The sequence below is a fragment of the Siniperca chuatsi genome, linkage group LG13 (assembly GCF_020085105.1).
Source record: "Siniperca chuatsi isolate FFG_IHB_CAS linkage group LG13, ASM2008510v1, whole genome shotgun sequence".
Lineage (NCBI taxonomy): Eukaryota > Metazoa > Chordata > Actinopteri > Centrarchiformes > Sinipercidae > Siniperca > Siniperca chuatsi.
The window spans coordinates 22,836,752-22,863,280 of NC_058054.1; the positions used below are offsets into that span (position 1 = coordinate 22,836,752).

Below are 26,529 nucleotides of genomic sequence, written 5' to 3' on the forward strand. Positions count from 1 at the left end.
ACGCAGGCTGAGCACATACCTAGAAAGACATTGGCTCAAACCAGATGAGCTGCCTGACACAAAAAAAACATCCCCTGACCTTTGTGCATGAAGATCATTGATGCTGATCAGCTCCTTCATCTTCTCAGCGGAGAAACAGCACAGGGGCCTAAAGGTGGAGAGATGTCAGATGTTGTTATAGTTGAGTAACAATAATCATTTTTGGTGGCCATATGATTTAGTCAGAAGCAGGATAATCCACCATTAAAGGACATTATCTTTTATTTTTTATTTAAGGATACAAGATTTCACCTCAGCAGTGGTGTTCATAAGTCACAAAAATGACTGTGCTTGTAATTTAGAGTCAGATTACATTTGAAATTATATCAACTTTACTGTTTTATGTAAAATACTGTATCCATAATAGATCAGGAAGGGACACTTCTTTTGTATTGTAATACCAGTCTTTTATAATAGCTGAAACCAAGCATCTTCCCCTTGTTACCTTTAACGACGTTTGTCATTTGGACTTTAGTTTTAGTGTTATTTAACTAACTTAGGAACTGAGACGAAGCGGAGGTGATGACTAAGGGCATGAACGCACAATTATAGTTATGATTTGTACGTGACGACTGTTTGGACAAAGTTGGACCGAGTCCATTCCACTCTGGGCTAGTTGGTGCTTACAGCCAGCAGTTAAAATCGTACAGCGTGTGGTGTTTATGGATTGTGTTCTTTGCCTTATGATCAAGTCGTTGCCTGTCATTCTCATTAAAATAATTTCAAACGCGTTTGATTTTTGTGATTAGATTTGGAACTGTTGACTTCGGTGCACAGCAGAGGCTTATTGATGAGGTATTGGGGATATGATTTGCTTGATCGGTGTCAGCCCAGGTACAGACCTTATTAAATGAATCAGGTATCGGCCATAACGTGACCGATACACATTAAATACAGCTTTAGTGCCACAACAATCCCTGGCCTCATGTGACCTCACATATAAAACATTCCAATGACTTCCGCGTAGTGAGGTACACAGATATTAAACTTGCTACCCTGTCTTCTAGAACAACAGCAAATATGTTCAGCATTATTAAACTTATTTATGGTTGTGTTTAGGCACTTGCAGCAGTTGGTTAAGGTCAGGAAAAGATGGTGGTCTTGGTTGAATACAGAAAACGTCAGCAGTGACTTGAATCACTAGACACAACGTGATTATTAACCACAATCTTTTCCTAACCTTAAGTGCTTTTGTTGCAAACCCCCGGACTCCGGCTTTTTACAACTGCCATCTACCCCGACCACCTTCTTGTGAATCCGGTGCAGTTCAAAAAACAAACAGCGAACTTCCACATCCAGGCAGCGATTAATTGCATTTGTCAGCACAATTGGGAAAACAATTTAGTAATATACAAACTTAATTTCTAGTAGACAGGGTTGGGAAAAGAGAGCACTGGTATCCGATGCTATTTTCAAATACCCTGAGTTGAGGTGTCAGTATTGGTATCAGGAGAGAAAATTCTGGATTGGTGCATCCCTCGGAGGAATAGTATTAAAACAATGTCCGGTGTGAGAAAACGGCAAAACAGTGCAGTGTTTTTAGAATGTGGTTTCAGTGCAAAGCCGCAGGTCAGCTGGGATTCACCTCCCTTTTATGAAGTTTACTACCCTCCTGCTCTACCTGCAGAGTTTAGAGTTCTTACTGCCCCCATCTCGCCATCCACCGTCTCATCCAAATGTAGCTTTTCCCCTCTGTTTCTTTGCCTTTTCCACACAAACTGCAGCATTATTTTAAAGCATCAAAGCATCGAGGCAAACTGTTTTTGATGGATGTCCACAGGAACATGCAAGTATCTGCGTTCTCACTGGATTTCAGGGGGTCTCCTAGTAACGTGACTCTAATCAGAGTTTATCTTTCAGTTTGACTAAAATATCTGTTTATTTGTGGGGTGTCTGGTCTTTGTAGGTTTCAATAGTCTTATGGTCTGTCCTCTGCTTTACTGTTTACCATGCTACAGTAAAGTGACAATTTAGAGTAAAATTAAATAGTTGGGTGTATATTATTTATCATTGCTTACAGCAAATCCTTGATATGGTATGAACTTTTTTTTTTTAACCAATAACGCATACACCCTGCTACTTCTGCATAATTTATATATTTTTAAAAGGCCTGAATAATGAGCAGAATTTAGCAGTAAATCACAGGCGTTCAGTGGGTCAGCGCTGTCACTGCTGGTATATCCACACACTCTTAGCCAGCACTTTACCTTACGACCAGACAAATCAGACTGAGAACTACTTGAACCCTTGCCAAGGCAGTAAAATATGGGCCACAAATGTTGTCCCTGTCTTGACCTACTGGCACGTCTCCTGGCATTGTGATTCTCTGGACTGTCTCCTGTCAAGATTTATTTGATCTTTATGGCACCTCTCACATTTTATATACTGTAGCCAAAGATAAAGCAGCAACAGAGGAGCTTGCCTTTGCAGTGCATAGTAGAGCTGGAACCAGTTGCACCAGCAAGTTCCTAAGTTCAAACTTATGCTGAAGTGGTTACTAAATGGAAATTCATACATCCTTATTTTAAAACAGGCTGCACCACACAAACCTACGTAGAGTTGGTATTAAATATTTACATACAGTAACTGTTGCATATAGCTAACAGGAACAACAGACAAAACTTACGTTAGCTTGCTAATATATGACCCGCTTAGAGTGAGGAGTAAAAGAGTTATTGTGGAATATGGTCGACACATCTGACTACGACTGAAACCTTTTCTACGATTGACACTTAATGGAATGCTGTTTAAAAATTATGTCATCTGGGAAGATTTTCAAAATAATAAATAACATAATTACAAAATGTTGTGCCAATTGCATTTTTCTAAATGACCACATACTGTAACATCAGTTTGGTTAGCGTAACCGGATATCACACGGTTAACCATGGATTTACAAATATCTGGTTCAGCCCAATCCTGTATCTTATTGTAAAAATGACGTTTAACAAGACTGAACTCTCACATCTCTCATGTTTGCTGTTTTTAGTCCACATACTGTATTTTGAAATGCAGTGATCTTGCTGGATGTTCTACAAGCCTCTGCCTCCTGCCATTTAATGTAACCCCATTGATCTAGCTGAAAGCCAAGCAAATCCAAAGCCCCCTGTCGCTGCTCTGTTATACTGAGTTTTTTAGTCTTAATCTCACCAATAGGCAAACAGCCACCCATAAGCGGACTGACATTCACAGCTCTTACATCGCGCAAAACTGTATTCGTTCCACTGTTTTTTACTATAAAGCTGGTGCAGTCACATTGTTTACGTGCTGTTGTTCCTCCCCTCGTCCTCCACAAACCTCCAGCCTCTGGGGAATTATCTTATGTCCATAGGCTGGCGCTTTGTACTCTCCCAAGGGAGGTTAGCACATGCTGTCAGTATATCAGTAAGGCCGAGATAGAGACAAGGCTGGGGACACAGGTGAAGAAGGGATTCATACATTAACAGACGAAAGCTCCTGCTGTTTTGCACCTCCTCACACACCGACAGGTCTGCTTTTATCTGCCAAGGTTCAAGGCGATGAAGGAGCTGCTTTATGGCACTTTGCACTTAAAACTACCCGGTTGGTCTTCCAAAGAGGACCCGACCCCCTCCAGCTGCCGCCCCTCTACACCTCCTGTCCTCTTCTCATATACGTGCTTACACACCCACAGCCATTCCACCCAAACCTCCCTGCTTTTCCTCCGTCTCTGTTCTGGAGCTCACCTTTGTTACTCCATGCATAATTCTTTTGGGGTGGCTGCTTTTTCTCTTCCCTCCTGGTGCGAGGCAGTGCTCCCTTTCTTCTCTTTGACTTCACTGTGTCCAGAGAGGCAGTCCCCAGAGCTTTCTTTATTTTTATTACAGATATAAGTGGTAAGAAGAGGATTTCTGTGTGTGTGTTTGTGGATGTGTCAAGTATTCCGGTTTTTGTGTGTGTTTGAGCGGGTGGATGAATGTGGCTTTGTGAGTCCAGGCATTTTTTATGCATAAGTAAATAAACAAATGTTTTTTTTTATGGAGAATGTTTTGTCAACAGGGCTTGAAGTCACACGGCATGTGTGTGTTTGTTCATTGTTGTGGAGAGGGTGCGCGTGGGCGCCCTGCTGCCGTGGTGGTGCATTTTTCCGTGTTTGCCTGTTCGACAGGAGGGTTACTGAAAGAAAAAGAAGATAGACAGCAAGCAAGGAGGTGAATCGTAATTAAAATTTTCAGTCTCGTTAAGTTGGTGACAGCTCGCAATCAATGGCGAGTATCTGCCTCCAATACTAACGAGCCAAAAGATCATTTGAATTTTAGGTGGAATGGGACCACTAAGGGGGAATTAATTAAGATATTTATGGCCCCAATTAATCAGGTCACTGAGAAACTTGCTGTAGGTGTACAGAACTTACAAAGAAATACACTACAGTTGGAATCACATGATTTTAAACCCTTTGAGTATAACTATACATTTTCCAAAACTCTAATTATGAAGAGTGTCCTGGAACTACCAACTGTGTCACCCTATTTTTTCTATTAACACTACTAGAAATCATTGTACTGTATGTAAAGGCTACATGTGAAATTTGATCCTTGATCCTTGCTGGTTCCACAAGGATGAAAACAACAATTTTGCCGTATTACATTATATAAAACTCTAATGAGAAAATATGAGCTCACTTGTGCTCCAAACCACACCACTTACTGCTGCACAGGCTGATGCACCCAGGGTAATGGCATAACAATAGCTCTCCTCAAAGGTGCCCAGCACAATGTGAAAGGCTGTGACATAGATCAGAACATTACAGAAGTGCCTTAACTCTGTTCTCAGTGAAATTTCGGCCTTGAAAATTATGTGAACGATGAAAGAATTAAAGCACTTGTATTCCTACTTCAGTGCTTCAAAGAAAACCTCACATTGACAAAACGTCCCACACAAAAATGTTAGAAAATTGTGTTCAGCTAGCGACAGTGCCATGTTGATATTCAGCGCTGCATCCTGCCACCTGCCCCAGGCTTGTTAACAAGGTGCCCGTAGCAATGATTGCCTAGCCATCAAACTCCCAGCTGATAAATTCCTCTGGGAGCGAGAGGAGCTCTGTCATTGAATTCACCCCGATCGCCTCCCCATGCTGTACATTCGAGATAACACGCAGCCAAACCCAGCCTCGCATCCTCTATATTGGCCTCTGTGACGTTTATATATAACTTATTCTGTAAAGTCTGTCCAGCATTTTGCCACTAGTCGAATGTAACTACTGGATATATCCTGTTAGCCGCATTTCATGATTTGATGACTAGATTTATATGCACAATTATGGTGTTGTAGCCTGTCGTCAAGATGGTAGCCAGCGAGACACCTGTCACTTCCAATGTGGCAAGGCCGAGGAAGGAGATTGGCTGATTGATTGAAGCCTCAGAGTGCACAGAGGGTGAGGGACGCAGTGACAGGCCTGTGATTGACACAGATGAGACAGAGGAAAAGAGGATAGGAGCGAGCAGTGGAGAGGACGGGATACTAAAACAATAGCGAGTTAAAGAGAGGGGATAGAGGGAGATTTAGGGAGAAAGATAGGCCGAGGAAGAGACAGGTGGTGAGTGGGAGAGGTGGGAAAAGAGAACGCGGGGGAGGGGGAGGGGTGGATAATCATTTTTTTCCTTCACTGTTCATCAAAAGGGTTTGCTTAGAGAAAGAGAGACTGAGAGAGAGGAAGCCGAGGACATTGAGGAGAAGATGAGAGAAAGGAAAAGGGTGAAAAGTATTCCAGGAGGAACATTCCAACTTCAGTCATGCCCCAGTGAATGTGCTGACAGCGTCTGTCTGCGCCACAGCGGACCATGTGTCATACACCCAGACAAACCACACCACGCTGCACAGGACAAGACGAAACTAGCACTAGCGAAATAACGGATGCTACTGAGTTGATTTATGGGAAATGTAGGATCCAGTATTTTTTGGAGCTTGACCCATGCTAGGGACTAATAGTCAGGATATATTAGTCTCTACTGCCTCAATTCTGACCATTCTTTTTTAAAAATCTGTCTCTTGTGAGTCCTCCAATGTTATGGAAGTACAATGCCAAATCGCTGGAGTGCCCCTTTAAAGTGGAGTTTTCTGAATTACGCATGCACATGTCTGTCTTTTTCTGCACACATAGTAATGATGGTTTTTATGTTAATGCAATCTGGCAAATAGTCACATTATTGCCTTGTCAAATGCGTAGGCTGATGTTACTAAAATACTACTATGTGCCTGCTCTTATCTTAAAACACGCACACTGATTGATATCTGACATTTTGATTTGGCGTAGGATTTCCATTTGAGGCTTGAGTGCATGAGAGACACACTGAGAGTCAGATGAGTGAGAGCCGAGGAACCATTTACATTGCTCAAGGCGCTGTGTACAACAAAGTGCATCTGCATCTACGGCTTGCATCTGTATTGACATTCTAACTGACTGATCAAAGCACAATATTAATCCAGCTAATTATTCACACATCAAAGTGATATGAAGCTAGTTTCATATCGTAGCTTGTCCCTTTTTTCACTGCAGTCAGAAATCCTTGACAGTAGTTCCCATTAGTAAATGCTCAGAGCGTTTTCTAACAGTGTTAGCCTATATTTTTCAATGTAGAATAGTGTGATGATAACTTTGTACCTGTCTATCTACTAGATGTGAGAAAAAACACTTGGGTCATTGTGAAGGTATAAATGGATGTGTGTTCTGGCCCTAGAAAGCCCTCTGTGCTTGTGAAAATGTGATTGCTGCTCTGTTAAAAGGTCTGTCCTGCCTGCCTGTCTGTGAGTTCTACTACCTGTCTATGCCGCTCCACTTTTAATTAACGCAGTGCAATGATTAAAGTTTTAACTTAATTATCTTTATCTTTTCTCTCAGGGTGTTCAACCCTCCGTGGGAAACTGAATGAGACGCTTCGCAAGAGAAGTGGGAAAAAAACAGCAGAGAGAGGCTTGGTGAGATAGAGGAAGATATAAGGCACCGTGAAAAAAAAAAAAAGGGAGAAGGAGTGACTGACACCTGCCCTTCAGCTCAGTGTGAAGGGCACAGAATGGGAGAGTGAGAGGAGGGGCATGAAAAGAGGGAAAACAGAAGAGAGAATGAAGACAACCGGAAAACAAGGCCTGCCTCAAAGCAAACCTCGCTCAAATTAGGACATCTCGCCACAAGACAAGATGATTACAAGAAATCTGCTCCTATTGGTTTCCCTGTGCCTGTGGGAGGGGCTTGTGGGAGGTGCCACGGCCAGTATGATTGTACGGAGAAGAGGAGTGGGCGGATCGCACATAGTGAAGCTAGGGGACAGCAGAGCTGCGGACCAATGGGATGCAAGCGTGGATGCGAATGCAATGCCCGTGGTGACTCTTAGAAACCTGATTAGTCATGAGCAGGCGGGTGACACTGGATCTTTCTCTTATTCCAAAATATTGCAGAATCGTGCTGCTCCGTCAGTAGCTAACAAGGAGAGGCAAGCTTTCAAACCCAAACGTGAGGTTGACTCTGTCAGTAAAAAAGAAGTGACTCCGCACATATTAGCCAATAACAAGGAGTTAAACCAGGACGTGAAGAAAGTTAAGAACAACACCAAGAATGCTGAGACTTCTACCAAAACAGGAAGGCCAGAGAAAACATTCACAATCCATTATAAACCAGATCTTCACACCAATAGAACAAGGTTTAAATCAGGATCTAGAGCCAGGAGCAGACCTGATTTGAATGTCCATACTACAGGTGTGCCAGGAAAAGGATTCAGTATAGATTCAAACCGAAAGCTGAACCTCACTGGCAGTTATGGGGTTCTCAAGCTGCTGTCAAAAGAGAACCTAGTCAGGATCGTCAATTCCCAAATGCAGAATGTTCCAAGCCTGAGCTTTCCGAGCAAGGGCAGCCGGAGCAGGAAGAGAGATTTGATTGACGTTAATCACAGACAGTTAGAGGCTCAGAAAGTGCAGAGACAAGATATGGCTGTCACTCAGTTTCACACTGGATTTGATAATCAGACTGCATTTCCTTATGTAAGCCCAGTCACCACTACAGATCTTAATCGAGATCAGGGCGCCAACACACGTGTTAATCCACTAAGTGAAGTCAGCCCAGCTTTAAGTAAAGGGCAGGGCAACTTTGGAATGCAGGGTTCAGATAATGGCGACAGCAAAAGCAAACACCTCCTCCGTTTACTGTCAACACCTCACAGCGAGGTCAGTCTCAGCCCCGGGAAGGAAGTAATAATCAGCCAAACAGAACCGCCATTTACATCGACAAAACATTTCCCACTTTATGTTCCCTCTGAAACAAATGATTCTCCACCGTCTGTGCTGACAATGAAACCCCTGGGAGTAAGGCCGGGGAACAGAGCAGCAGATTCCCATAGAGACCCATTAACAGAGTCAGTTCACACTGCTCAAACAGAACTCAGCACAGCTCAGTACCCTGCAGATGAAGACAACAAACTTGTCAACAGCAGTCATGTCCTGAGGCTCCACCCAGCTCCCGAATGGAGCCACGATACAAAAGACGCTGGGATGCAAGCTGTCGATCCAGAAAATGGGAAGGGCCTTGTGTTTGAAGAAGCAGAGTCAGAGGTGGAAGAGGAGGTGCGTGACCGACTGGAAAGAAAGGGGTCGCGCTCTCGCAGCAGGAGGAGCTGGATCTGGAACCAGTTCTTTGTGATTGAAGAATATGCCGGGCCAGAACCTGTGCTCATCGGACGGGTAAGGAAAAAGAAAAACTTCATTTATCATTTACAAGGGCTGTGAACTATTTTATGAATGTTTTATGAATATTTAAGACACTGTTAAAAGTCTTTTACATGGCTTATTTAACCTCAGGTCCATCTCTCAGGTACACATCTTATACAATCTTATCTTTTTTTGTGCATTACTATAAACCTGCAATTGGAATTGATTTACATTGCTCCAGAGCGATGTGGTGCCTTCCAGATAGCCGTAAAACTTTCAATGAATCAATGGTGTACTGAGGCGCAACAAAAGCCCCAGATCCCGTCTGCCCAAGGGACTAGTCATGATCACTACCAATCTGCACCCGCCAATGGGAATTGACATATCCAGTAGAATTAATAGCTTTACTTTTTCCTTCTACCATTGATCCTCACCCCAAGGCAGAAAGCAAGAGTAGCTCAAGTGTTCCCTCATTTCCCTGTAGGTCAAACCTGCCAGCTCTCCTCCCTCATGGTCAGAGGTCTGCAAGGTCCCGCTAATGCTATTTCATTCAGACTGATTTACACTTGGTTTGACAGGATTTATCACTGAGTTCTCTCTCAGCACAACACACACAGGGCTGTAGTCTTATTGCTGTGCTCTGTAATTTATTAGAATCATTGACTGGGCCTGTCTCACCCCGAGTGCCCGACACACACTCCCTCCTCCTTTGAAAGAGCGAGCAGATGAGCTTGGAGCAGGTCACGTGGACTGGACAGAAGGTGTCTCGGAGCCCCGCACTGTAATGGCTGCGCTCTCAGTCCTCAGCATGCGCCAACTGTCTCAGTACCCAGCTGCGGTAGATGAGCTAATTTATAAGCCTGTGTGGCCAGTTTGCTGAGCAAATGAATAGTAATGATCCCTGTGTGACTGCTGCAGGCTGTTGGAAGCCACAGAGTTAGAAGTTGGTGTGTGTATGTGTGAGTGCTTGAAGACGAACTAGTGGTTAAGAGCTTCAGCTCAGTGGGAGGTGTCTCACACTCGATAGACAAATTGCTTTGTGCTTTTAGATTTGAATATCCAGGTGCACGCAGATGGGCAGGACACTTTAGCCTTCATGTACAGCCTCCCTGAGTGCGCCAATGATTAGCCAACATTTAATTTGGCTCTTTTTGCCTTTGCACTATGACTGATGATGGTCTGAACCGAATGCTATGAAGCAGCGTTAGTGGAGAAGATGCAAGAGCTAACGGTCCAGCTTACAGATGGCACCGCGTGTAAAGCCATTAGTGCCAATCTGCTGTGTCAAGCAGGTATTTATGCCAGCACATTGTATGGCACTCAAGAAGGGAACTCTGCCAGGCCACACACACATGCCCATATGATAGTGCTGACACTTGGAGTACACCCAGGATGCTATTGTGACTGTGTGTTCGTGTGTGTGTGCTGGGCTAGAGATGCGTATGATTAGTACCCTACTGTATTAGACAGTGACGGCACACATGAATAATGCTCTTATAGATCTTAATACGCTTATGAATTTTTAATCTCCTGCTTTGCTCCAGTGTAGGCAGGCACTATAGGTAGGGAGATCAATGCGGACACGCTGCCTTGTTTTTCCTCTATCAGGGACCTGATTGAGCTTTAATGGAGAGAGCTGTGATGGAGAGTGTGAAGAAATTGACTGTGCAGGCAAGAACAGCTCCACCTGCCAGATCCAACGCGTCTCAGTCGGCTATACCGTGTTCGCGCGCACACTCAGACACACAAACCATGTACATCTGAAGGTGTGATTCTGTATTCAATTGTGGGCTCGCTTTAAAAATCCGCCCCCTAACACTGATTCATGCTGTTTTTTTGTGTGATCTCAGACAGTTTGGTCTGGATAAATCTCTACTAAAGCTGGAAACAAGAGCCAAGACTTTAATCTGCGATGTCAATAGGAGACAAAGGCTCTGCAGCTGAACTGATAATGAATTAGAGGCCAACTTTGTGGCCACAGTTACAGCACCCAGTGTAATTTTGCATGGATATTCATTGGCACTTTCTCTGATTTCAAATTGTTAGAAAGCACTATAAAACAGCTCATTTGGTATTAAATCTGAAAGAAGCAGTCAATGAGTCACCAGCTGTCCATTCACTGTTGTTGGAGAGGCCCTTGGAATGTCTTAACACCGTCAAAGATCTGAGTTTTTGTTTATTGTGATATCTTGTTTTTTTGAGAGTTCAGCTCAGGATCACAAGAGTCGCCAAAAAGGGCAAGAAACATTCTGAGTTGTGAATTGTCTGACTCAGTTTTCTGCTCTCCATCAACTCTCTCTCTATCTCTCTCTTACATACTCGCACACACTGACACACGTACACAAACACATGCATGCACATATTCACACGCGCGCACACAGACTCGCAGACGATGCTATGTTACTATATTTTCTCACACTGGAGTGTCTCCGCGCCATGATAATTGTGAATTTAATTGATGCTGTCACATGGTCTGTAATGGGGTTTCAAGTGATTGCAGAGGCAGTGTGAAAGAAACACAGATTTTTCTTGAGGAGAAAAGGCGCCTCAGCAGAGCTGGGATTAAGAAAAAAAAACAGCACTTTCTGATTAGCTTTTCTTCCATCCTCACTCCCCTCTTGAAATGCAAACTCCCTAACACCTCATGTGGGGAGAAAACGTGACATATATTGTAGTTTCTTCCTCTCTGTGAGGAAATTCCAACGTCTCCATCTTTCCCCGTTTCACCTTTATAACAAGTGTTTGAGCAACCTGGCAACACGCATATGTAATTCACCAGTGCAACAGGAAATGGACCTAGGCTATCATTATCATTAGCATATCATTAACATCAGCATGAACATACATAATTCATAGTTAGTGAAATATGCATTACGCAATTAACAGTATTGTCTTTGCCACACATGACACTCACGCTACAGCACAGTATGAATATAAACATGCAGACATCAGTGTGAATCAGTAATTAAATACTTCCGGATTTTGACACACTTAAACAATACTAACCAATTCCCACAGTAGCATATGCTTAGCTTTCTTATAATGTTGAATCATTCATTAACATTCACTGCTAAAAGTTGCCCTGCCATGCAGCTAAAAGATTCTTCCAGCCTGAGGGCATCTAAAGATATATAAATAACACGGTTATTGACCGTTCTGTTATTGATAACTCGTGCGCCTCTGGGTGCAACGCGCACACACGCGATATTGTGAAAGTGCTCGTGGGAAGCCGGCAGTGTGATGCAAGGATGAGAAGGAGGCTGTCACAGGAAGTTAAGTGCTGGTGTTTAAGACTGTGTACGTTTGCATGCACATTATGTTTTTCTCTGATCTTCACTCTAGCAAAACCCTTTCGTCATTAGCCACAAGCCAGTGGTAGAAAGTAACTAAGCACATTTACTCAAGTGCAATTTTGAGGTTAAGTGCTTTTACTTAATGATTTCTATTTTGTTACGTTATACTTCTACTCCTACATTTCAGAGGAGAATATTGTATCCTTTATTTCACATTTATTTATCTGCTATAGCTAGTAGTTTTGCAGATTTTACATACAAAACATATGTTTGATCAACAAATAGGATATGATGCCCTGTATGTATAAAGTAGTCCAATCCAGTAATACTATATATAATACTCTGAAAGGGGTCATTCCGCATATTGAGTACTTTAATTTTTGATACTTTAAAGAGGCACTTCACGGATTTTACACGATTATTAACCTGTGATAACGGTTGTATACTTTTTTCTGTGGCTTTGGAGAGACATTCCTGAAGATTGAGAAAATAACCCTGATGTCAAATTTTGGGGCGTGGAGTTTTAAACATGTCTATTTACCTGGCATAGGGGGATCTAACCAAATACGCTATCAAGTTGCATTATGGGAAGCGTAGTACCCCATGTTTTTGGAGCTTGATTCATTCTAAAAATCAAGACATCTCAACCATTTTCTTTCTATGTGAGTCTCTTGCAAGTCCACCAACTTAATGAAAGTAAAAACTAAATTGCTGGAGTACCCCTTTAAAGTTATACACCTTAAACATTTTCATAATTTCAAACCCAATTTCAGATACTATTTATGCATTTCTTCTGCTTTAGTTATTAAATGAATTTACACTCTTTAGTAGGTCCCAGGCATTTGGAAGAGAAAACGTGGTTGTGTTGAGACACGTTTTGCTACAGCAATGTATAAAGATCACAGGCTGCACGAGTTGCTCCTCTTCTCCTGTTGTATTTCTGACAGAGTAGCTGCTCAAAGACTCCAAGCTAGTTCCTGCCCCCAGTTATCGATAAATATTTCATTTCGAACGGAACTCTGGGACTTTTTTAGCATTACCACCAGTAACCACATGTTATCTCATACCTATAAGTACATGTTGCAGACAACGCTTTTGTACTTTTACTTGAGAAAAATTCAAGACTTTTACTTGTGACAGAGTATGTTTACATTATTCACACTTACCTAAGTAAATCATGTGAATACTTCTTCCACTGCTCAAGCACTTAATTTCCTCCCCAGACCTGAGTGGAGGCTGACATAAACCCACATTTTGGAAAACGCACATAGATTCTAAATACATATTTGTGACAAAATGGGTAAAATCCACATTGTGTTAGTAACACAGACACATCACAAAACACAGAAAGCTTGTAAGTTCTGCTCCAAAGTCATAAATAACACTACTCAGATAAAAGGGTCCTTTATGGAACTGAAGGAAGGAGAGAGCAGAGAGGCATGGAGTCACACAAAGATAAAATCCAAAAATAAGAAGAATGTGTGATGGTGCCAATAGGAGGGCCCACACTAACTGTAAACACACACACCTCCTGACAAGGAACTCATCAATAATGATTAAAAAAAAAAAAATGTCTCCTTGCAAACAGCTCTATGCTTTCGTGTGCTTCCACTCTTACTCTCCCTGTAGAAATCATTTAGCCTCCGGGTCCGAGCACAGCAGGGGTGAGACAGCAATTAGAGAGTGACTACAGTGTTGGAGGGAGGGAGGGAGGGAGGAGAGGGGGAGATAACAAGACAGAGGAGAGCGAGATTACCACGCAGGACGAAGAAGGGATGATGCGGAAGAAAGGGGGTAAAACCATAGAGAGAACAGAGAGAGAGGTTAAAAAGGAAAGGGGATGTACTGTAAGGGCAGCGTTAATGGCATGCGGATATACAGAGCCGAGGGGTAGGAAAAAAAGTGAAAGTGGTGGAAAATGAGGAAAGGTTAATGGCTTACAACTGACGGAGGGAAAGAACGTGTGAGGCACTTTAAGGAAAAAGAGAGGAGGGGAAGGAGTGAGAGATCACACACGGTTCTAAAGCTGACCTCACAGCCCGTTGAGTCCTGAAGCGAGCCCGAGAAAGACAGACCGGAGAAAGAAAGAGAGGGTTATGAAAAGAGGCAGCCGGGAATCCAGGGCATCAGCGCGGGGACGGCCAGGGTTTACACAGAGGAAAATGCAAGAGAGTAGGGGAGAGAGAGTGAGAGAATGGAGAAAGCAGTTAAATACAATTTTATTGCAAGCCCCTCTGGATGCCACATTCAAATGTGTCTCTGTGCTGAGTGGGTGCAGGATCACATAGAGAAAATAATGGACGGGATGACTTCGGGAACAAGGCTACGAGGGGAAAAGAAGAGGAAGAAAAGAGGAGAAACTGTGGAGTCTATTAAAGATGGAATTCAAAAGGAAACACAGCCTGCCTTTCTCTCCTTTACTTCCAATCTCCCCTCTCTCTTTATAGCCCATGTTTCATCTCGGGATAATGTCGAACAAATCAGTAAAGCGAGCATCTGAATTTAAAGCATCGTTCTCCCGGATGTGAGAATGGCAGTATTTTAGACGTTTAGAATACATCTACACCATTTTCATTTTCATACAAAAATGCATTTGTAGATAACCCTGGAAATGTGGGTTAGTATGTGTGTAACCTTAACAACCTAAGGTAATGTAATAAAATAAAGCACAAATTGGAGTTGGAGCTGGTTTATATCCTGAGGTTAACCCTTCAAGGTTAGCCGTGCCATTGGTGAGAAATAAAGTGTGTGTTCTTAGCCTGTGCGCAGTAATGCGACGTAGAGAAGATGTGAAGTGAAGGCTGTGCAGGAGTTGAATTCATGATTATGCATGGCCCAGCATGAGCTCTGTGACCGTGACCTTGAGCTAATATTTATGCGTCGGCCTGGACCGTGCACTCCACTTCTCCTCGTGGCCCCGAAGGAGCCCGTGAGTCAGGGAGCGGAGGGCACAGGCGAGAGAGGAGGGCACAGGAGGCTCAAGAAGAAGAGAGGTCACATGACAAAAGAGAGCGAGGGGAATGAAGGCAAAAGCTGTGACACAACTCGCCCTCAAGCAGCCAGAGTGGAATACATTATTGCAGCTAATCAGAGGATCTGGTCAGTTAATCATCACTGTTGCTAAACATGTCTGATTTGAACATACAGTTGCATAAAAATAAGCTAACAGTTACCAGTGGGTGGGATATACAATATTCATATCTTGATATGAACATGCTGTAGCTAAAGTTAAATGAGCATTGACTGGTGGTTTTTGTTTTGAACCAATCTTAGCTTCAGTATTACTCAAATTATCAACACATTATCAATATCAAAGAAATAAATCAAAATATTAATGTTTGCTTTAATCACTGTGGAGTGCTCCCATGTTAACATGAATGCTATGGTAAATTAGGTTGTTGGTCAAGCTTCTGAGCTTTGAGCTTTCGTTTTCCTGGACTAGATTCCAACACTAAAGGCAGCAAAGTTAGTAATCTGAATATGGTAACAAATCTACTTTCGTATATTAGTCGTAACACTCGCTCTTGTTAAATCTAATCAAATGAACTAGAATTAGAATCAAAAATTTTTTTTTTGGCACATTCAAGGAATTCAATTCTCAGTAACTCTCAACATACTTACACACAGTGTAGCGAACAAATGTACAGGACGATACAGATACAGACATGCAGCTAAACAAAGATAACAAGCTACTGGAATATAATCAAATGTCAGTTTGGTTGAATTCCAATCCAATTGAACCAGACTGTGATAACCAAGTCTACAGCAATGCTAGCAGTGTCGTAAGGCTGTAATTCTCATCGTAGAGAAAACCAAATTGGAAGATAGATTGAAGGTGAGCTTCACAGCTTGTTTCTGGCGTAGTAAAATTGGTTAAATGTAAAATAGTGGTTGTCATTGCTAACATGCTTACACTGACAATGCTCATGGTTAGAAGGACTAATATTTACCATGTTCACCATCTTAGTCCGGCCTGTTAGTATGCTAACATTAGCTAGCTAAGATTTGGCTTGGAAATGAGCAACCTTATTTTAGCTACAATGGTTTATTATTATTTTAAAACGTGAATTACTTGAATTTTGGGGAATGTGTAGACAAACAGTCGCCTATGTACGCATCCAGCAGACACAGGACAACATTATCATTCATTTGATGTCATCAAATGTTTCTGGGCACCTGGCAAATGTAAATCCAACATTCATTCTCTTTTAGCTCTATTTTTGGTCTCCTCTCTTTACCTGCTAAAAGCTTCACTATGTTCACCAGCTAGTCTGTCTGCTGTTTGGTGCTAGACAGGTAGCGCACAGTGGGTTTATGAGAGATCTTTTGTTGAAAACAGCCGCCTGCTGAGGCTGAAAACAAGGTTGGTAAAAGAAATGAGAGTGAACCAAACAGTAAAACTGCAGCCTTTAAAACCAAAATAATGAGCAGAAAGGCATTGAAATACGCCATAAAACTAAGTCATTTCATTCATTATTAATATAAAAATATGGAAAGCAAATATTAGAGCAGCTTTAAGTTTCTCTAGCATTGTAATACATTTCTTCGAACACTTCATTGTGGAAACTGAGCAGTTTTTTGTGGCCAACAGCTGGTGTGTGCAGCAGAGGCCACGGGAGAGAGGGAAGAGGCTCGGCCACAGAAGAGAGGGGGTGCATGGCGAGGTCAGAAGAAGAGAGCAGGGTCAGGATGGCGTGAGCAGTAGGCCGGGGACGAGAATGGGTGATAGGTGGCACCTGATGGGAGGGGGTGGCAGAGGTGAAGAAGCAGGAGGAGGGAGGTGGGAGGGAATCTTCTCTTCAACCTGCTGACAGATGCAGACACACAGGTTAAATATTTTAATGCGTCCTGAGAGGCGTGCCGGCGCAAACACACATGCTGAGATAATTCAACTACAATGACACACAGTATTTAAAGAGCACACATTATATACTGTACACTCCATACATCTTATTAAATAATATATTAAAGGTCTGTATGTACAAAATATAATTAGAGTACATTGCCTATTTTATCCTTTATTTATTATGTAAGTAAATGTTTGTGTACCATTGTTTACACATCTAAGCCTCACATTTGTGCCAAAAAAAAATCAATCGTACCCCTCTTTTCACAAAAACTCAATACTAACAACAAGATTAATAAAAAAGATAATAAACAGTGCTTGATATCCCTTTCATTATTGCACATTTTTGACTTTACACACACACACAACCACTCACAGACTTTTGGTTCCCGATGGTAAAAGCCATTCCTCTTGGCAGTGGCACGCGTTGGCATATATGTGGGCGATTTGCCCTTTAAATGTACAGCAGTGAGTTAAGCCTCCAGTGGCCTTTTCCAAGCTCGTCTCCCTTGGCTAAAAATATGATGTGAAGTATACGCCACCAGAGTGGAGCACTGAAGCAATAAAACACAAACAATCGCCCGACAAGCCGCCACACACACACTCCCTCACATCAGCTGATTATGATAATCAAATGTGGGATTTGCATACTTGGAGGCTAAAAGCACAGTTTTGTCCTGAATAATGTATTGCGGAGGAAGGGAACAGTGGCGAGATGCATTGAACAGCTTATGGTGCTAAAGGAAAAGTCTAATAATGATGAATAATGAATGTTCTGTTAGGAAGTGCGTGAGTGGGAGGAAGTGTGTGTGAGTGCGACAGAGAGAGATTTAGCACTCTTTGCGTTTGTATGTGTGTGTGAGGTGTGTGTTGAAGTGGAGGCCACACAGTGTGCCCTCCAGAGACAGACTGAATTAGATCAAACAAGAACAGGGCAACATGTCCACACCACAACTGAATTAAAGACGCAATCGACCCTAACCAAACTTCAATGCTGAATCAATGGTGGATCAATGCTAAACAATTAAGTGCTGCTCCTCATGACGCATTAAAGCCGTGTCTCGCTGGAAGACAAACAGACAGGGAGCGAGAGGAGACAGTTTTCAATATTGTCTGACATTTTACTATGAGCGCAGAACAAAAGGGAATTTCCCCCCACACTCGCTGCGAGAATGGGTTTGATTGAAAGTTCAGACGGAATTTAAAACTTGTCACAGTACAAAGATCGGTCTTCTGAAGTCACAAGTGCTCCTCAGAGGCTGGTTGGTTTCTGCTTCTGTTTCTGTGGGGGGTTTATGTTCGAGTGCCTCTGCATAATTGGAAGGTGTTTTTGTTGTGTGTGTCTGCATTGATTAGAGAGGAGAGCCGAGCCGTCGAATCAGAGCATGCAAATTTGCATGCATGTGGATGTATGTGTGTCACACCTGTGAGAAACACTATTTGCATACTTTTTATGGTTGTGGATATGTTTTTTGTGGTTATAGCCTTGTAGGGAGTGTTTTCACATCGTAACAGTTATTGTCCTTATTGGAATTGTGTTGAAAGAAGTTTAAAGTTGAAGGATATTTATAACTTGGGTCATATTCTCATAGTTTCGGCATCATTTCTATTTGTTATGATAACATTATACTCACCAAAGTAATAGGCTACAAGTTTGGCACGGCAAGAAACAAGCGGCCAGATGATCAGACAGGATGTAAATAAGCCAGCAGTATATAAATGATTTAATTCACCTTATTCTGAGGTAAAATCGCAACGTGTGTGCACACGTAATGTTCCCTCATTACACTGAAAAAACTTTGTGCACAACTACAGCAGGTGAAAGTTGAACCAGACAAACTAAGGTGTGATCTGATGCCTGTGCCTGGTTTGCTTGTTGAGTGACAGTAGTAATAACTGTTGATTTAGTAGCGCTTGTGTTTTTTGTTTGTTACATTGTGGCAAAGGCTAATTTGGTAACGGTTTATTTTATGGGTTTGTAATTTCGGAAATATTTCCAACACATTTCCTGGAAATAACCACGTAATTTGGCAGCAATTTTTGGAAACATGAAATGTGGTGAATTGGTCCACTTCCAATAAATCAATTCAATACATTGTTAGCATATCCAATAATAAATAAGCAATGAATGCATATTTACTAAGGTTAAATAAAGCTTTTCTTTCAAGGATTCCTATTTTCTCCCATACTACTACTTAATAACATAGGTTTTTCCAGGAAATATCTTATTCAACTTAAAATTATTAATGAATTTAAAAATAAAGTGCCTCTTATTACACTTCTAATGTACGATATGGTGGGTATGTAAAAACTTGTTTTGTTGAGATATCAGGGGACAGGGTGTGTTTTTTTGAGAAAAATTATAAATAATGCTGGGGAGGGTCTTGCTATTTTAAAAAGTGAAACATAAGGTTCAGCCTCTTTCCCAACACCAATGATGTTCATACAGGCCCCTACCTGTTAAATATTATTTGTACTGATGCAGTTACACCCTCGAATTTGAGAGGCATCACCTGTGCCTACTATACCTGTGTCCACACACTTGTTTGTGTTTGTATTGTGTGTGTGTGTTTTATCTCGCTCTCCTGAGGCCCAGATGGGGATCCGTTGCTCTCCAGATGGGAGAGAGAGCGAAGACATCTGATGATGGCAGAGCCGATCACAGCCAGCCCAGAGAGTTGTTGACTTTAATTATTGGTCGCTGTGTAGATGTTGGCCTCAGCTTTGTGCTGTGCTCTATTAACCGCCCCACACTTCCTGGCCTGCTCTCAACTGTTTTTTCTCTCCAGGTCAGGCGCCGCGGACACTCACAGGCAAACACACAGGCAGACACACACACACACGCGCGCACACACACACGCACATATTCTTAGTCACGCCTTGGCTCCTTGTCCACTCTGTGCAATGACTGTGCCAAGTGGAGGTTCAGCCAGGGCAGAAGGAGACTCGGAGTCATTACACCTCTTTCTTTAAAGTTACTGTGGCCAACATACACACGCATGCACACACTCACCTGGAAAGACTGTTGTTAAAATTGTCACGTATAGTATAAGACACACACTTACACGTACCCTCAAGCGAAACTAATGATATCTCAGTGGTAGGTAGGCTGGCCACAAGGCACAGTTTCATTTCAAACAGGCTCTCTGAACTCATATGGGCCCTGTCCCAAATTAATTTTGCTTCCGTTTTCCCTGATCGGCCTGTTTCTTCAGACATCTCTCTGAATTGGTGAGCCTGCTCCAAATCGATTGGCTGACCCTATCCCCTCTGCCCCGCTTGACACTACCTGGCTGATATGAAAGAGCTGGCTCAGTCCCAACCCCCGGCGATACCTCCACCCAGCCTTGTTGTGGAAGTTGACTGGCCGGCGGGGCCAGCGGTTGTCCTACAGGCCGCCGGTTCTTTTGAAGTCGCCACACAGAAGATGAATAGCTTCCCCTCCTCCACCGGCTTGCAGAGGAGATTGGAGGATATTCTCACACCTGCCTGTGTGCCCTTGCAAACTCTCCCTGATGTGTTCCAGGAATTAAACCGTGCTGCCAATCGCAGGGCTCAGCGGTGCCCTGCACTGCCGCTATACGCCTATTGGCGTTTCACGTGTGCTGCCAGCTGATTTTCCACAGTTTGTAATTTTTCCTGCTACTGTAACCTTGCCTCCCTTTCAGCCTCACACAAGCAGAGCAACCACAAGCACAAACACAAGCAGAATTTGTGGGGGAAAACATCCAGATTCATTAGGCTAATGCACAGCTGTGGAAAAAACACATTTTCCTGGTGTTTTTATGATTTATTGTGCGGCAGAAATGTGAAATTGTGTATATGGGGTATTAGTTATTTAAGTGATTTAGAGGTTGGCAAAGTACTTTTCCTCCTCGCTTCATGATTTATGGTTATTGCAAAAATGTGAAATTGAGTATATGAGTATAAGCATATTACCTTATGATAATATAAGTAATTGAAGAGATTTAGGAGTCTGGGGAGGCTGGGTGTTGCATACACAACTGGCGCCAGGGAAAATGGAAACGGCAGCTTATCAGGCTGAAATCACTCTCCAAGCAGAGGTGACACATCAGTAAATTTGGCTTTTGTGGCTAGTGGCTTCATATTGTTTGGCTCTTGATATATTTGATGGTATATCAGGGGGATATGAAATGCAGGAGTTATGAGATGTCATATTATTCAAGTTAAGCAGATGTGAAATATGGTGATAGCCAGTTGTGTTATAATATTGTTTGGATATTTTTGCACACTGACAGGTGGCTGAAAGATATTTCAAAGCTGTGCGACCTCTGTAGCCATAACATATCCATAGCCATTACATCTAGTTAAGTGCATTTTCCTTATTATACTTTCCTATTAATCTTGGAGGAACAGATAAGGGTGAGAGGTCAACCTTAAATGGATTTGGTTTCCTTAGGCTGGGCTCTCTTGCTCCAGAATGACTCTGAGCAGTGCTTTCAATCAAAGCTGCCACCACTCACTGTGGTAATGATGGCCGGGGCTTCATTAAGAAGCTCGTTAAGTCCCCTCGTTAAGCTGCAGGGCCGTTAAGACTCTGATCGTTAATGGCTCTTCGTTAAGGAGAGTGAGGAACCAGGCTCCCATGGTGGTCCTGACCAGCCGGGTGTTTTGGCCAATTGGCCCCAGTCGGCCTCTACAGAAGATGGAGGATGAGAGCAAGCCTAAACCTAAAAAGTGTAAAAGGTCAAAAAGTGTTTTATTTTTTTTTTTCCCAGTCAAAACACTTTTCAATGAATTTGTTATAGTAACAAAACCTGTAAACCCACACAGGTGAACTGGTGATGGAGCAAAGCATCCATCACTGAGGCTGGACCTCAGAAAAACAGTTTATACTACTGATCTGTACTGTTCATAACATATTACAATGATAAAAACTGATCAAAATAGCTTGTAGCAAGCCAACCTAATTTATGGTGGTATAACATCATCTAATATGAGTGAAGCTTGCCTGCTGGTTGCCAAGATACTGTAGCTATTGGCTTATTGTCAGCTGTGTGCATCTAGATTTGTATTATGGATAGTGATGGGTAAGGTGTGTGTTTGTTTTGCCTAACTGGTACAAGCTCACACTGTTTTGCTTGCCATGCACTGATTGCACACCATTTCCTTTTGTCATTTAGAAATAAAGTGAAATTAAATTAAATTAAACTGCAACACTGCTTCTGCCAGGTTTGTATATTGTACCAGGGCTACCTGAAAGAGGTGTATGGGGAGGAAATTTGTCTACTTTACTATAACTATAGATGGTGCAATACTATTATATCCCATATCCCATATTTCATCTGGGCTGTGAAATCTGAGATCCATGTGGATGCCATGTATCAATGCAGTCTGTCTTTGAATTATTATTTGAATTTACATGGCCAGGTCTTATAAGTGCCATCAATATTAAATAGGCAGACAAGTAAAATAATGCAGGAACGAATGTCTGCTAAGGGGAATGAGGGGCAGGTGTGCAGGCAGGTGCTGATCACATGACTGAGGAAGGTAGAAAGAGGTGGGGACAGCTGCTGGACAGGATGGTTATGGCGTGGTTGCTCATTTTGACATGTCACAGTAGGAAAAGCACAGGTGTAAATAATACAGTTAATGATGGCAGAATTCCATTTAGCAGCTTCAGTTTCAGGGTCCTGGTATTGTGCATGTTGGCTCACTGTCACACTGTCATGACTTACTGTAGCATTTGAATAGAACGGAGCCATTGTTACTGTTATTAGTAATACCTATGCTTTTCCTACTTGACAAGTCAAATGTCTGCTGGGAAAAAATATTGAGCTATAGAGGTTTTGAGCAGGTGGGCATTGAAAATGGGCCAAAAAGTGCAAAAATAATAAGCTGTTGCCATGACAAGTCTATATTGAGAAGTTATGTGATGACACATTAAAATGATTCGCTAATGAGTCTTCACACTGGACAAAATATCCAAATGTCAATAGAAAATGTCCAACTCACCATAATCATCATAATTTAGCCCTCTATCCTGTGTCTGTGCGATAAGTATGTTTTACCTAAATGGTTAAATACACAGCTTCCTTAGCAAAGCTCGCGCTCTACGGTCTGACCGATGGAAAAGTAGAACTCTAATGATTGCACACACACACACCTGCTCCTCAGCTCGGAAGAGTTTGCATGAGCTATGACATAAAAGTAGTGTGTTTAAACTATATTGAGACTTGGTTTTGCAGCAGTGGTTTGAGTTTTTGATACTTTTTTCTGCAAGACACGTCACGATGTGACACGCGCCATGAATCCAAGCTGACCACAGCCTCCTTTATGAAGGAACAAACAACGTTTTCACAGCTCATTTTAAACCTTACAGGGGTGAGCTAATTGTAGGATAGCTGATGAAAGATAACCCCCCTCAGTTACATTACAGGGTGCATGGATATAGAGAACAGACTTCAGAACAGCAGTAGGCCTGTCTCTAGTTTCCTAAGTGCATACTGCTCTCACACAACACTCTCTATACTTTCAGATTTTGCAATTTGCATTGTCATTTAAATAAAGGGATCTTTTGAAGGTGAAGTGTTGTTTAACTTTTGAGTTCATGCCAAATTGTTCACACAGTTTTGCTTTCAACTCTCAGAGCGTCTGAACTTATGATTGCCTTCTCAGCTACAAACAACCTTGTCAACATCCGTACTTATCGTTTACCCCCCGGAAGGCTGGCATATCCGTGCTATTTCCCCCCTTGAAAAATGGCGATCCTCAAAGTAAATGAACATTTCGATTCGCAGTATCCATTCTCATTTAATTTCACAAATGTGCTTAGCTGTGCCACGCAACAATGCTTTCCTGAGCTAAACCCCCATTCCCTCCCCTGCCGGCTCTCAGCTCTTCTCTGTCTAAAGTCAAAATGTCACACTTTCTTGCGAGTGGAGGCTAATTTAGCACTTTTCTTTGGTCACAGTTGCTATTCAATCCACGTAGGTGCGGGGTAATGAGATTGAATCTTGATGTGCTGGGCACATCCCGCTGGCGTGTCTCTTTCGTCGGGGACGGAGGACAGTGTGGAGCCTTCCCTGATATCACCTCTCCCTGCATGAGAGGACGCTGGTCGCTCCGCTGCTCTGCCATCCCGCCAGGCGCTGATCCAATAAAGCTCAACATAGGGCTGTGATCGATACAGCATGTCCCACTGCCATGCACCCCCCCGCTCTCCTTCATAACTCACCTATTAGTTAGGGAATAATTGATTGGCCTACTGTTTATTATTCCTTTGATTTGGTGCTTTCATTAAATAACCAGGGCACTGCATGTGCACAGACTAGTAAGCTCTTGCTGTCCACAGCTGCTGGGAAGTGAAAAGAGGCTTTAAGAGTGAGCAGGAGAGTATGTGTTCTGGATATCATTGAGATTAAGGAGATCCTGGTTTATAACTGCTCATACTGCAGGAATAGAGAGATGAGACACAGTACAATGGCAGGGAAGTGTGTGTGTGTGTGAGAGAGGGAGGTATTGTGTGTATTTCTTTTGTCTGCCTCTGTTTAAATTCATTATATCCTGGAGGCATGCAGAGGATAATCTGCTTGTTTTGTCTTCGCTGCCTGTCTAAAAAAAAACAAACTTAATTTTTAACTGGTGTTTACTCTTGTCTTTCTTCCCCACCCTTTATGTTCCCGTCTGTCCTTACCACTCGCATCCTTCCACTTTCTGTTTCCTCTTTCTTCCATTTTGTCTCTTTACCCCTCTTCCCATCCACTCTCACCTAGCTCCACACCGACATGGACAGGAATGATGGACGCACGAAGTATGTACTGCGAGGCGAGGGGGCGGGATCGGTCTTTGTGATAGATGAGAAGACTGGTAACATCCACGTCACCAAGCCACTGGACCGTGAGGAGAAGGACGAGTACCGTCTCGTCGCCACAGCTACCGACAGGCAAACGGACCGTGCCCTGGAGCCCTCGTCACAGTTCATAATTCGGGTGCAGGACATCAACGACAACCCGCCTATCTTTGACGAAGGCCCCTACAGCGCCATCGTGCCTGAGATGGCAAATATAGGTACTGGAAGTAGGGTGGGCAGTGGGAGGGTGGGTTTAGGAGTTATTGAGGGTCCAAGGAAGAGGAGAGTATGGAGCCCCAAAGTGTTCAATATTTAATAAATTATTACGAGTCATGAAATAATTAATCATATGAATAAATAAAGTAAAACATATAAATGACCCAATAAATTGTGAAATAATTTAATAAATTAAAATATTAATGCAAAACGTGTTATTGTGAAAACTATAGCTATTTATTATGAAATATTAGTTGTTTTATTATTTATTGTTATCATTTATTTATTTTATTTAAATTTTATTCTAGAATGTTATATTTCAAAAGGTCTTTTTGTTTATTTCATTATGGCATTTTTCTTAGGGATTGATTCTAAAGATGTTCTCAGAGAACTCTGAAGAGCAAAGACACAGAGGTTATAGGAGATCACTCCCTCATTCACTCATTCGCTACTCCTGACAGTAGTTTACTTTATAATGTACAGTAAATTGAGATATCAGGCACTTACAGTCAGCTTCATAATACTTTTGCGTCATCACTCCCAGGCGACATGTCACACAACTATAATTTTCACATCTATTAAATGTGACGCATTGCCGTGTGGGATTGTTAGCAAAAAATAGTGTCCATGCCATGGACCCTACTTTTTTGTTCCATTGTGCAAATGAGGGCACTATATAATGCATTAATACGACACTGAATTTGGACACTCAAATTAAATGGCAGACAATAAATATAGTGCACTATATAATAAATAGGGAGTGATTTTGGACACAGCCAAATTGTTGTTGCCAAATGGATCTAGCTAGCTTGCTGGCAGCTGGTTAGCCTGCTGCCAGGTTGAGGGTGCGTGTGATTGGCTGAAAGGTGACACTGAAAAGTGACATTAAGAAAAATGCCATCATGAAATAAAAACATAATTAAAAAAAAAAGGGCATGTTGAAAAAATAATGAACTCCGATAAAACTCGGTTCATTTGAAAAAAAGGATGATGAATTACAATTTCAAAATAATGAATGGAGTTTTAAATGAGTTCAGTTATTTAATAATTTATTGGTTTTGCACTATATTGTACTTTATGTATTCATATGATTGTTTATTTCATTACAGTATGTCTTATTTAATCATTTAATATTGAACACTTTGTAGTCCAATATTGTCCACAGTAGAGAACACACTTTTCAGTTTCAGTTTTCTAACTCCTATATCCTTGTACCCACCAAAAAATTAATTCTTGTACATAAACTAGTTTTATCTGCAAGGGAAGCTGCTCAAAGCTGTCCCTTAATATGATCACCTGAACTTTCTGCTGTGATCTGACTTGCTCAGTAGTCCACAGAAACCCAATTTGTCGCATCTTTCCCACAGTCATAACATGAATAAATTGCTATCGCAATGCCATCTGCCATGCAGACAGCAGTGAATTGTAACATTTTTCATGATAGAAAGATGATAACGTTTAATCCTTAGACCAGAAGGCAACATGGAGGTACTGTTATTATAGTTTGACCAGTGCAAAGCTTAACATGAGGTAACATAATTACAATCCTGGATTTGTGGAGGTTTTCTGGTTGCTCATTTGGCTGACGGACCAAATTTGGCCTGGAATCTTTGTTACATGTCACACACTTTGCTTTATCTCATCTTTCATGTCCTTTCTCCACTGTG

At 42.1% G+C, this 26,529-nt stretch overlaps 1 protein-coding gene across 1 annotated transcript in view; it reads left to right on the plus strand.

The window, feature by feature from the left end:
• Positions 1-26,529, plus strand: part of LOC122886503 — a 132,805-nt gene that overhangs the window by 40,382 nt on the left and 65,894 nt on the right. The window contains 2 exon segments of the mRNA XM_044218798.1: positions 6,896-8,727; positions 24,570-24,864. Coding sequence (XP_044074733.1) covers positions 7,192-8,727; positions 24,570-24,864 — 1,831 coding nt within the window. The 5' untranslated portion in view covers positions 6,896-7,191.